This window comes from Chironomus tepperi, unplaced genomic scaffold (assembly GCF_022539635.2).
Source record: "Chironomus tepperi strain 1889 unplaced genomic scaffold, CSIRO-AGI_Ctep_v1 contig_349, whole genome shotgun sequence".
Taxonomy (NCBI): domain Eukaryota; kingdom Metazoa; phylum Arthropoda; class Insecta; order Diptera; family Chironomidae; genus Chironomus; species Chironomus tepperi.
This window is the reverse complement of record NW_027226471.1, coordinates 404,494-418,447: the sequence shown is the minus strand read 5'-3', so window position 1 is coordinate 418,447 and position 13,954 is coordinate 404,494. Positions and strand designations below refer to the sequence as shown.

Below are 13,954 nucleotides of genomic sequence, written 5' to 3'. Positions count from 1 at the left end.
CCAGTTTTTATGAGTAAATCCCACATTTAAAACTATTAAAGTAATTACTTTATTCCTATTTTATGCGGTAAATTAAGCCTTCGTTTGATTGCCTGAGAAATCCATTTGGTCTCCACATAGACACAACTTAAATTTGGTATCCTGTGCGACACAAATGAAGAAGGCTCCACCACGGAGCTTTTAAGACTCCGTTAAACTTCTTTTATTAACACTAAATGAAAGCCGCATATTTTTGCAGCTATTTGAACGCCAAACTGAAGCGGCTTTCACATGGTATTAACAAAAGAGCTTTAGCGGAGCCCTTAAAGCTCCGTAGCAGACCCTTCTTCATTTGTGTCGCTCGGGAGAGACAATCAATTGTAATCAACAAAGTGATTTTGAATCTCTTTTTGGTATTTTACCAAAAGCTATTTTTAGGATGACTTTCAGATCAGATAGTTGAAAATTCATTAGTAAAATTGCTTTTTGATAGAGACTTGAAATTTTTGTAATGTGGGATTTTTCTAATCTAAAAGTGGAGAAATTTGAAACTTTTCTTAATAGGTAAAGAGACCACTTTTTGGTACCACAGTGGTTCTTCTTCTGTGTCATAAAAGCATGTTCTTTGCCTGTAAGGGTTTATGAATCCTTGTAAATTGTAGGAAATACTTCATCGAATTAAAACTTGTCCTCCTAACCTTCCCTAACTACACACCAGCTTGTCATAAAAACAAGATTTTTATCCAAATAAAGAATCTTTAACCAAAAACAGACTTTTGTAATCTCTACAATATGTGTTAGAAATTAAAGACCAAATTGGAAACAAGAATAAGTTTTCATCCTATGTAAATTCAACATCATTTTAATTATTCATGAATAGTAAGTTGTACGTATAGTTTTTATGACAAAATTATACTAAAGCTTCTACAAACTACATTCATTCATCCCAAAATATAACAAAGACTACAAAAATCATTCTGTTGATAATATCAAAATGTACATCCTTAAACTTTCTATCCTTAACATTTTAATCCCTATAATTGATTAAAAATAAACAATATTCTATTATTTTCTATTACAGCAAACCATAAGCCCCTTCATTGTGATGAAACATCAACAATATCAACACAACAACCCATACCTGGGTCGGATATCTCATATTCCATAAGACATGTAGAAGAATCATGGCATCATTTAATTAAATCTGATGATAGTAAGAAACTGAAAGAAATTGCTGTCTGTAACTTTGACTTCCTTCTTGCCGCTGTAAGTTTAATTTATTATCATTTTTCTACTAGAATAAGTTTCTCTTTATATTTCTATTATATGCGGAGCTAAAACTTAATTAGTTCTGAAAAGGGAATGAATGTAACTTCTGTACATGTGAAAGTTTCCATTCAGTTACATAGATTGTGTCATTCTCACTCAACAATCTTATTTTCTTTTTGTTTAACTTTTATTGCAGGTACAAACAGTATCAATTAGCTATTTACGATGTTTAATTGAGCATGTACGATGCTATATATTGGATAGAGACATTGAACTTGTTTACTATACTATTAGAAAAGCGAGCGATGTTCTAACACGTGATCCAATGCAACTTGGTGCACAGGTATGATAATGGAAAAATTTTATTATGTCTGTTCAAGTGGAAAGAAATGGAAGAGAAAATACTTTCTCAAACTAATTGAAAATTTTCTTAAAAGTGCCTTTAAAGCTGCAGTATTGTAACTCAAATAGAGCAAAATTTACTATAAAAATTCTTGAAGCAAAGTTTTTCCATTTACATTACAAGTAGAATGAATGCTTACATTTTAAGATATCATTGAGCAAGTATTAAGCATTCCTCTCAGAAATAATAATCAATTTTCCCTCAAGCACATCTAATTACTGAGAATACAAAGAAAACCCATTATACTATTCAATTTTTAATAAGATATAAATTTATTTATAGAAAATTAAATTTTCTGAATATTAATTTAAGTAAAGTAATCAAGTTCCACACCCGAATAATTTTCAATCATTCTCGAATGCTTTTTCGTTAATTAATTCTAATGTAACAACTGACTAAGCCCTTTTTGAATTCGAAACTAAGCCCACATAATACATTTAGCACAACAATTGTTACACTGAGTATTTATGCTTATTGTCTTCATGATGATGCTCATTATAATTCATTCATTTCATTATATTCACTTATGTGCACGTTTATTTTCATGAGGCAATGAGTAAAATTATTATGGAAATTGTAGCTGGTGGCAAATTATTTCATCTCGTTTACTTTTATCTCATTTTCTACTACCATCATTGTGTGTATCATCAGGAGCTCTTTGCTTTGTTGTTGTCACTTAAGCAAACATCCGAGGCTACAACAACAAAGCACTTACGATATACTTATATACAAAATGAATAATGTACACAAGTATAAGCTCCTGGAAATTCCACATGTTTGTGACTTCTTCCTCTTTTTCTTCATTTTACTTCATACTATATTCATTCCTCATAGTCATTTGTAAAGTCGACTGTCGTGTAATGAAAATTTATTGCCTTAGTTTTACGGATACTGGAGAAGGAAGTATATACATAATTTACTTGTTGTATACTTTTTGGCATAATTTTTCTTCACTATAAATAGACGGATAGACACACAGGCTGCGGAAGCTGAATAAGCATTATCATCATCATGGTGCTATATCGCATATAATAAAAAGCAATATCATCTTTAACGAAAACAAGTTAATAAGTCACAAACAAGTTTATTATTGATGATAATGTGCTTTATGTCGATTAATCCATAAAGATTCTAGTGGAAATCAATGATAGATATCTGAGACAAATTGAAAAAAAAAAAGCACAACATTTACATGAATATCATAACACGACCAAAATTGCAGATTCACCATCACTGCTACACAAGAATATCAAATATTAGCCGAAATGAAGAAGCAAATAATAAAATTTTCATAATGTTTGAAAACCTGTCAATTGTTTTATATGACATGTCATAATAGCGTTGCCATATCTGATGCTCATAGCAAGAATATTACAGAAGCATAAAAATTGAAAATCATTTCTGAATTTCAATGAGGTTGAAATGAGGCAAAAATCGTTAGAATCAGTATAATCAAAAACACATTTGGCATTATAAATTTAAAATAATTTATGGTTACTCTGATAAATATAGTGGCACACACATAACATCCAATCCAGTAGTCGGCAACTTTTTGTTTTTCGCGGTACACTTTGGTGGTAAGCCTCGATCGAAGCCGCTAACGCCATACACTTCATGGCATTTTCAAAATTTATTGACGGCACGGGTTGCGGCACAAAGGTTGTCCACCACTGATCTAAGCTTTGAGGCTTGAAACAATTTTGACAATGAAGTAGCAAGAGCATGGAATTTGTTTCTCGGATGCTTTATGCTACATATGTAAGAGAAAAGATGTTTGTAAAAAATCATCGCAGATAACATACCTGATATTTCAAAAGAAGTAGAACCTATAAGAACTGAATGCAAGAGCAATATGCTTTAGCATCATGTATGTGGGAAGAATAAAGGAAAGTTTTTTATTCATAAAAAAATGGCAAAAGAACATAAGAAACTTTAGTAAAAAATGATGAAGTTGTTCATCTTCATGAAAATGTCATCATATTCTTTTGAAAGTACCTTCATTCTTTTACTTACGTCACATAAACGATAACAAAGAATAGAATGTAAAAAAAAGATGAAAAACAGAAGGGAAATGGCAAAAAGAAGATAGGAAGACAGATGTGAAATACAATCAGAATAAAAACACGTCGAAGTATGCTCAAAGTAAGAATGGCAAGGACTGGATAAAAGAAAAGTTTTCAAAAATGAGATGTTATTGTTATTTTATTGTTTTTTCATCTTTTATGCTGCGCGGGTTAAACTTGTGAAACACGTAAATGTGTGAGTGTATTGTCTTATTGATTTTTAATTTCAACCCTCATCTTCACCGACAATGCCTATCCTTCCATTTCAACGTAACATAAACATCATAAAGCCATATACTTTGAAGCGTACACATTATGTATGTACGAGACATGATTCAATCATAAGACATCCTGGTGTGCCTCATAAAGTGATGTTGTTCCTTCATACTGTGAATTCGGAAAATTCTTTCATTTTGGAATTTCAATTTTTAATCAATTTTATTTTCCTCAATAATACTTGTTGAGGATATGAGTTGAATTTTGAGATCCATTTGGAATTTATTTATAAATAATTTTTAAAATGGGTCGATAGATTTAATTGAATCCCAAACTTGTAATGCTTCATGACACTTGTCACTAAAATTTTCAATTTAAACGTCAAAAAGTCGACTTTTAAGATTTGAGTGCTTCAATTAACTTTTGCGAATTTTCCTGACCTATCATCAAAAAGTCATGAAGCACAAGAAACTACTCCACAATTATCGTAAAGTACTCGTTTCCTCTCGAGCATGAGTAAGGCATAAAAACCTTCCTGAATATAGTAATAAAATAGGAAACAATATATAATTTATTCTCTAATATAAAGCTGATTTTATTGTCTGATCCTTATGACTGCCTAATAAATTCCTTGCCTTTTGTTACAATTTATATCAAAAAATGGCAATCTATTTGATTTTTACTTCCATTTCTTTCACGCTTTTATTTGTATCCCCATTGACTTGAATAATTCAGACAATTTTTTATTGTTGTCTTTTTTCTTCTATCCTTCCATAAATATAAATAAAAATATTTTTTTAGATCATATCTTGGCTGCGAACTGTCTCAGCATATGAAGGTGAAAACTCCCTTTTGGGCATAACAGTGCGTTCGGCAATCGCATGGTGTGATGGATACACCGTTCCATTAGTAAATAAGATTATTTTTTTATCTATATAAGCATGAATGAATACAGGTTGAAAATCTTCAGATTTGCTATTATAGCCTAGGCTTTGAAACATGGTGGATGTTGACATCACCAGATACTTTGTGGTTTCTAAGTCTATGTCATAGCAATCATATTTAAATCAGATAATACAACATAATTATATTACTTACTCTACTAATTCTTTTTAATAGCTTGTCCCGTTAACTGGCTGGTTACCAGTGCCGTTGCCTTCACAGATACGTTGTATGACTGTTCCCGGAGGTGCAATTACTCAGTTTGAAGTGTCACCATGTAAACAATATCTCATACTTGCAAAGAAAGCAGGTGATCCACAACTGTGGCACATAATGAGCAATACGTTAGTTGGAATATTTAAAGGCAAGTATTTGACTTTACTAACTTCATTATTTTTCACTTAATGCAAACTGACACAAGAAGAAGACGAAGATAAATGGTGATGTTTGCCTAAATTATTCTCTATTGTATTTTTTGCAATTTAAAGTTTCTTCTCTGAATTATTTATGCGACACTTTAGTGGCTTTTTTTCGATTTCACTTGTGAATACTTCCTGTCTTATCTAATCCCTGTCGACTTGATGTTTTTATTTCTTAGGAAATAAGAGCGCAATTCAGAGTTGGGGTTTGGGCTACAAAATAAATCTGACCAATGTATTTAAAGTGGAATCCGATAGCCCGAGCGACACAAATGAAGAAGGCTACACTAGGGAACTTTAAAGGCTCAGCTTAACTTCTTCTATTGACATCAAATGGAGGCTACTTCCATTTAACTGCCATTTGGTATTATTAAAAAAGTTTTAGCTGAGCTTTTAAAGTTCCGTGGCGAAACCTTCTTCATTTGTGTCGCTCGCGTAATCTTTCCTATAGAATTAACAATTATTCAAATATCTGATCAAATTTGGTAAATTAACATAAATTTTTGGTATAAATTCGTCACTAGTCGAGCGACTAAAATTTCAAGTATAAGAAAATTCAGCTTAAAAAGTAAATGTCTAAACACTCCAAGCTATTCTTAGCAAACTGATGCGGATAATCCAAATTCGAAGAAAGCCAACCTTAGTGAAATCAGCAGATAAATTGTGTACATCCAACTGTAAAGTTATAAAGTTAAATGATACACAAACTCTGCAATAATCAAAGATCAAAATGATAAATAAAGAATTGGCCCAAAAGTTCAAAAAAGCTGTTTTGCTACTTTACTTTCCATTTGTCTCTTTCCGCTACGTTATGGAATATATAAAAGATATTCATCGAATTCAATTGAAATTAGCATTTTTTGAGTACAGTCGATTGCGGAATCGTATAAAAATTGCTACCGTAAGGAATAAAAATTTATATGTGTGCCTTTATTGTTTTCCTTTTTAACTTTTGGGTTGATCTCTCACATTTTATTGGATTGTACAAATAGCTGGGAATATCTACATACTATCAAGAAAAGTTGAAAATTTTCCTAGCGTTTGCTTATTTCCTTAAAAAATAAATATTTATGCTCCATCAGCGTGATTTTTCATACAATTTGTGTTGGCACTTTTTGTACTTCATATTCCTAAGTTTTGTGATTTATTGTGGGAAAATATGTAAATTTATGAACTGGATCAAGTTTAAAAGAATCAAAACTTTATAAGCCAATGAGCTTTTGTATGTTATCTTTTTAAGATTAATATAAAATGGATATCGGTGATTTTTTGATGAGATATTGCTTGAAGCAATCAATGTCGAAAATTTGATCCCAAAAAGTCAAAGAAGAATTCTTAAAATTTTTAATAGCCACCAAGTTTCCAAAGTTTGTGTTAAAATGAGAAACCCTCTGAGAACCTTAATGTTTATGAATAAATACAACAATGCTTTATAACCCCGAACAGCATGGCACATTATTTTGTCTCTCTAAAAATGGAACTTTAGCGAACTCGGTGTGTTGTTTGGGGACTTAGAAGATAATCTAAGTGGCTGCCATATGGCGTCCACTTGCATGCCATGCAAATCTTGTGCCGATCGGGAGTCACACAAAACAATGAAAATATTTCTTACAATTTGGTTCTGGTGGAAATGGAAAATCTGGTGAAAATCTTTTAAAATAACCCAAAAAGTTTTCTTTTGTAGTACAATGGTTAGCTACCCACCTAAGAGAGAAGGAATAAGAAATGTCTTTGAAATTTTTCATCTTCTACTTCATTTTACTTAAAGATCCACTGATGACCCATAAAAAAACATTAAGTCATTACAACAACAACACCAGAAAGAATTCTTAAATTGAATAAGAGTCAACTAGACATCGTTGCTGTTGTCGACATTGAGCTCTTTTATTAATGCCTTTTTTTTCTTTACGCCACTTTAGTAACAACCAGCAACAAAATATAAAGAAGAAGAAACTTTATCATTCTATTCATAGAACGAAAATTATATTTTGTTGTTGTCATTTAACAAAAGTGACTCGTTTCCCATGACTATAATCGCATTTCAGATGAAAAAGATATGATGAAAATTTGTATAAGCGATACAAAGAGCAAGCGAAGAGGAAAATGTATCTTTATATTTATATTTTAGAGCAGAAATATTTATATTTATTAAAACTTTTTTAACTATGGTCTCATTATAAAACTGTTCGCTTTAAAAAGCATATTTGGTGCGCGAGACGAGCAGAAAAGATTAAAAACTTTATCGTTGGAATTTTTTTTTGTTGTCGGTTTCTGACTCATCTGCCACAATTTTTAAAGAGCATTCCTCAACTTTTTTTTCATGTGTTTCAACCCTTTTCCAGGGAATTTATCGGGACAATGACATACTTTATGTATATTTGTGGATGAAATTCCATAGCAAAAATGAATTTTTAAGAACGTTATGGCTCGTATTGTCACATCATGTGCTCTTAAAATAATACTTACCTTGCTTACCATACAATACCTGTGATCTATGATCTGACTCATCGTTGTCCTTTGCCAGTTACCAATTCAAAATGTTTCACTGCCCTCGTGTTCTTTAATAATGGGAAGTTCACTGACGTCAATGGGGTCTCCTAACAAGGTATCCTGCCCATTGGAGTCTATTGATTTTGAGCTATTAATAATGTGGGAATGAAAAGTTTGAATAGAATATTTGCAGAACAAGTTTGACTGCATATCTAATTTAGTGTTTATAATCACTTGCTTCATTCTTATCCCAGAGCCTTGATATTTTTTCTGCAGAACTAATTAAATATGAAATAAGTTTTACAGTCTGACTGACTGAATGGACGAGATTTATATAAATAAAAAGGAGAAGAAGAAACTTTTTAAAAAATGGAAAATGGTTTTTGATGAAGATTGGATTAACTTACTGTCGACGGTAGAGAATTTTTCTCTCTTTTCTTTCTCTCCTTTTCAATGGATGTACACAGAATAAAAAGTTTTTTCATCAACATAATAGAAAGAAATCATAAACTTCATTCATTTCCGTCGCACTCCATGAATCCCTTCTCTCTATTCATGATGTGTCCAAGAAAAATTGTTTTGTTGCAGCAACAAAACATTATTAAAGTGATTTTCTTTTGTCATAATGCTGCTTGAAACACAATGTTGAACATTATTTTCCTTTCAACGTAAATATATATAGAGCATACCTGCATTTAATAGGTAAGATTTAATTGAAAATTCTTAAAGTGTTTAACTTAGTTTTTCCATGAGGTTTTCAAAATGAGAGAATCCACGTTTCTAAATTGAAAAGAGTGTGTTGATTATCGTGCATCCAAAAAGGTGTATTATCCCTAAAGTCAGTGTTGGGCAACCTTTTATTTCGCTGCACACCTTAGTGGTAAGCTTCGACCGAAGCCGCACAAAGCATACGATTTAAATCATTTCTAAAAATATTTGGCTGCACATGTGTGCCTCGGAACCCAGGTTGCCTCCATTATCCTAGGTACATAATCAGCCATTCCAAGTCCTATTAAAAGTCTAAAAATTCATTCCCAAATATCAAAATAATTAAAAATCTGTGTCGATTGAAAAACTAAGACTAAGACAGAAATGGATTCTATAATTAATGAAAACTTTTTGTGGCAAAACCCCATTTAAACAAGCACAATAGAATCAATTTATCTTATTCCATTTGAATAAATAATTGTGATAAAGATTCCTTTGTGTCTGACATTTTTAATCCCTTTTAATTTTTTTGGGATGTATAGCATTTCAAAAGCTTTTTAACCATCTGATGTGCTTTTGTAATATTTTATCCAGAAATCAACTTCTGGTATATCCTTTATGGATTTGAATTTCTATGTGAGTGATAAATGCATATTCTACTTTAAGGATTATTTTGATAGGCTTTAAGCTTTATTACTCTGACTCAGTAGTAGACAACATTTTTTGGATCATGACTCAATTCGCTATGAGCTTTCTAACCTAAAAAATTTAAAATTTTCTGGAAAACTACCTGTTTCTAGGTTAAAAGTTCACAGCACACTAGATTATCCGTAATACATGAGTGGTCCACCACTGCACTAACCAATGAAGAGCTAGATCTTAAAGCTTAAAAGCTAGAAATTAAAGCAATTATCGATCTCAATTTAAATTACGAACTTTATTCTTAATTCATTCAAGATATTCTTAAAACAAATTGATGACAACGATGATAGAGACTCTAAACTCAATATCATTTGCCTGTATTAACCTTCAACCACATTTTATCAGAACCTAGAAAGATTTTCTTTATATAAAAAATTTATATTTGCTGTCATGAACTCATTAGTAAAATTACGTCTATGTCTCTTCCTATGTGAATAAAGAGGGTTTATCTCTCTCAACTAAAGCCTAATCTTTGGTATATCTCATAAATGTTTAAAGAACATCCTTTTCTGAGTAGCTTGAAAAAAAATTCGCCCCAAGAGAAAAATAAAAAAAAAAGTTGAACTGAATTTTTTCCTCTATAAAAATTTATTAACGAGCTTTTAATCTTTGAGCTTTTGAATTTTAATTCTTTTGGGATAAAATATGAATATTTTTGAATTAATTTTTCGTATGATTTTTAAGATCCTAAATAAAGTTTAGACAAAAAAAAAGAATTTTTATCTTCTCCTTATGACGGGTGCGTTGAGGAAAAGTAAATGTTGAAAAGATGGATTACGGAATTAAAACTGGATAGCAAAGTTCACAACTTACGAAAAGAATTCACTAAGGAATGACTAAAGTAAATTTTCGAAAGTCAAAGTTGACAATCGAAAAGGTTTGTTGACCTTTGATTATCAGCACGACATTAACTGTATTCCCTATACTCAGTTGAAGAATTATTATCCAACAAACTTTTGGGATGTAAAACTTTATAAATTTTATGGAAGGTTAGGTACATAAATTTAACGTTACCAATATTCTAATGCAAAAGTTTTAAAATCTAAATTTAGGTACGTGAACAAAAGAATTTCATTCTAACTCGTACCTAAATGTGTAGATAAATACATGCAGACTTTTATAATTTCATCTGCCATGAGCATTTTTTGTTTAAATTTTCCCATTAATTTATTCTTATTCTGTTAGACATGTCGACACTTCTTGTAATGTTTATTGTACATGACTAATTAGATTTATGCTTTACATATTCTATGTAAATTTTGAAAATGCTAACTCGTTTCATGCTGTATTTATTTATAGGTCACAGTGGAGCAATAACATGTATGATGGTGCCAAAAAACACACATGATTTAGTGACAGGCTCGGAAGACACCAGCGTAATAATTTGGGACATAAAGTCACAGGTTGTAAAGACGCGTTTATGGTAAGGATAAACTTTTTGTGTTTTCAATTACCATGTCATGTCAAAGCTGAATTGTGATTAAATTTTCATCATTTATTAAACTGAATAATTCTTTTGACAATATTTCCTTTGATACCATAGAACAGTGGTGGGCAACCTGTATTCTGCGGTACACTAATGTGTTGCCAAAAACTGTTGGTAATGTTCCGAATCGTATCCCATTTGTTGTTTCGGTCGAGGCTTATCACCAAGGTGTGCCACGAAAAATAGGTTGTCCACCACTGCCATAGAAATACAAAAGGATATAAAAATAATGACAGAATTTTTAAGTACGCATATATTTCCAGTTGCTAAGCAAAACAATTTTGTTTTAAATGATTGTTCAGCAAAATTTGATACTTTTCATAACTCAAGCAAAAGCTTGTGGATTATTGAATTTTTAATGCTTCTTCCTTTCTTTAGCAAAAATATTACAAAAGATAATCCTTCCGGTTACATTCATGAAAGTCTTTGAATAACTTATATCACTTGTCGATAGAAATATTTGTATACGGGCTCAGAACATGTGAACCGATATCCCGCTTTAAAATTTTGTAGTACTCTGAGAAATGCTACCGATTTCCACAACAACAGCAGCATTCTGTGAAATTCCAATCATGATAATGTTCCATCCAAGTTCCATCATATTTTTTTACTCTAAGACAGTGGTGGACAACCTGTGTGTTGCGGCACACTAATGTTTTTTCGTAAATTCCATGAACTCTAAGTCGTATGAGGTTTCGGTTGAGGCTTACGACCAAGGAGGTCCGTGAATAAAAGGTTGCCCACCACTGCTCTAAGAATATAATGAAAATCTCTTGTGACTCGAAGAGAAATATTTTGAAACGTATTGTATGTATTTTATAACAATAACAAACAAAAGAGGAATGAAAATAATAGTAATAATAATGATAGAATGAAAAGGAAGTGTGAGTGAAAAATAAATCTGTAAACAAAGCTGTTAAGCCATACAATACTACTGCGAGTATCATCAACAGCAACAGACGCAGGAAAAAAATGAATGTGTGCGTACATTAGTTGCTGTGCGTGATAAATGATGTGTAGGTATACTTGCTGGAAAGCACACGGTGCCGTTTTGTGATGATGATTGAGATTCTTTCTTTTTTCTTCCGTCTATCTCTCATTCACCATCACTTTTTATGTTTGCAGGATAATGTTTATAATGTGGTTGATATTACCTCTCGTCATGAACATTAAGGAGGAATAACAAGAAGCTTCCATTTTTATGTGAAAAAGAAGAACAAAAATATTATTCAGCAGAATGATTTTAATTTATCAGCAGTAAAATATAATGAGCCCGTGTTTCGAGGCTTTTAAAATGCTATCATTATATTGCGAGATTACAATGTGATGGAGCTGTTGATTTTCTCTTTATATCCATTTCTAAGATGAAAATGCGAATGAATAAGAAGTTAGATCATCTCTTTTACAGATTTAATTGTACAAAATAACTCTTAATCATTTATATTAAGATATTTTAGATGTTGACTGTATAAAATCTGTGTAAGTACTTTAAAATTTGAAACATGAAATCATTCTTTGTTTTTATTCGGTGCTTAAAGATTTTGACTTTTGAATCATTTAGTTTTATGATTCAGGAATTTGATAAGCTTTTTATTTAATGAGCTTACTGCCTCTTGCATTTTCTAGCAGTGCTGATATTTTGCCTTTGACTTTAAAAAAGGTAAAAATCCGAGAAAAAATTGTTTGTCAAAGACAAAAGGCAAAAGTTCAAGATTGTTCCTTTACAAAAACAGATCTTTGATTCTTCTAAGAATTGAATTGATTTTTTAAGAACGAAAACGTACCTCGAAGTCGAATCTGAGTATCGTAAATGTCGACTTGATTCCATATGAAATTCAAGTTCTGGTTAAAAATTATGTTCCAGCCTTAGCTTTAAAGTGCTTTTGGAAAAAACAAAAAACTTAAAAAGTCAAATGCAATGTCATTTTTCATCATTCAAACAATAATTTTTAACGGTCTGAGACTAAATTTTTGACGAGGTTTGCATCTAAAATGCAGGAAATATTGACCGAATCCTAAACATTTTCATCAAAAGTTCTAGCAAATTAAAGGATTTTCCAAAGAGGAGAGAGGTGGTTAGGACAGCAAAAACACTAAATACGCCTCTGACGACAGATTCATGTCACAGTGCTTTCATGACTCTATTGAGAGGATTCTGTTTTTATTCTGTTCTGGCATGCAAATTTTCATTTTCATAGAAAAATTAAAACAGTGAAAAATTCTTTACTCAGATTTGTTTTTGATATTATCATGGAGAAAATTAATTAAAGACATAACGGTGCAAAACTCGGTAATTAATTTTAATTAATATTGATTTATTTTCGGTAAATCTAAAATCATTTAATTTTATCCGAGCGACACAGATGAAGAACACTTCGTTACGGAGCATTTGAGGTTCCTCTAAAGCTCTTTTGTTAATACTGAAATTGGCTCCATGTGAATGCCATATGACAGTTCCGTGGAGGAGCCTTCTTCATTTGTGTTGCTCGGATTTTCATATTAAGCGTGACTCCAATATTTTCGATTGCAAAACAAGAAGAACAAAATCTTTAAAAATCATAAAGTAATCAAACTTTTCAAATTGAGTTTAGAACATTCCGGAAGTTGTTGTAATCTTCAAAAATAAATAAAATGTCACCCTCCAAAAAAATTGCAAACCTTCCTTAAAAATTCCCAAAAACAATAAAATATGTATGAAAGGAATTCCAACCAAAACTTCCCCTTCATGCACAGCTCAATAAATTATTCAGAAATCATTTTTACTTTATTAAATGAATACACCTTTCCCCTTACATACAATGGTATTATTCTTTATTAAATTTTCCAGCTTTTATAATCTATTTGCATTGTTCATAACTTGAGTTTATCCACAAAACCTACAATTTTCATTGCATGTCTGAGATTATATACAATTTTTATTTTATTCTTGTTTTTTTGCTATACAAATAATAAAAGTCATTAATTGAGCTTTCATGCGATTTGGTGTACGTATTTTTATTCATATGCTTTATGTATAAATAGAAGCAACAAGAAAGGAAAGAAGAAATGACTTTATTGACGTATAAGAGGGATGATGATTTGCCTACGACAAGAGGAGAAAAAGTTCTTGGATAAACATAAAAAGTGTAAAGTGAAGCAAATTCTGATTCTTTCCTGTACCTTGATGTTATGTAAATTTTATTAGTATTTCACACGAACGCGAATTCTGCAAGCAATGAGTGGAGATTGCTTTACGAGCACTTGAAATTTATATACATACAAGACGAAATAATCGTAT

The 13,954-nt window shown here is 31.2% G+C and overlaps 1 protein-coding gene across 5 annotated transcripts in view; it reads left to right on the top strand.

Annotated features, from left to right (window-relative positions):
• Positions 1-13,954, top strand: part of LOC139094114 (protein qui-1) — a 91,309-nt gene that overhangs the window by 63,896 nt on the left and 13,459 nt on the right. For all 5 annotated transcript variants that reach the window (XR_011544751.1, XM_070645040.1, XM_070645039.1 and 2 more), the window contains 5 exons: positions 1,061-1,245; positions 1,445-1,591; positions 4,732-4,839; positions 5,050-5,236; positions 10,491-10,614. Coding sequence is in view for 4 of the 5 variants with exons in the window: in XM_070645040.1 (XP_070501141.1) it covers positions 1,061-1,245; positions 1,445-1,591; positions 4,732-4,839; positions 5,050-5,236; positions 10,491-10,614 (751 nt within the window). In the remaining variant the exon portion in view is untranslated. The remainder of the gene's footprint in view (positions 1-1,060; positions 1,246-1,444; positions 1,592-4,731; positions 4,840-5,049; positions 5,237-10,490; positions 10,615-13,954) is intronic.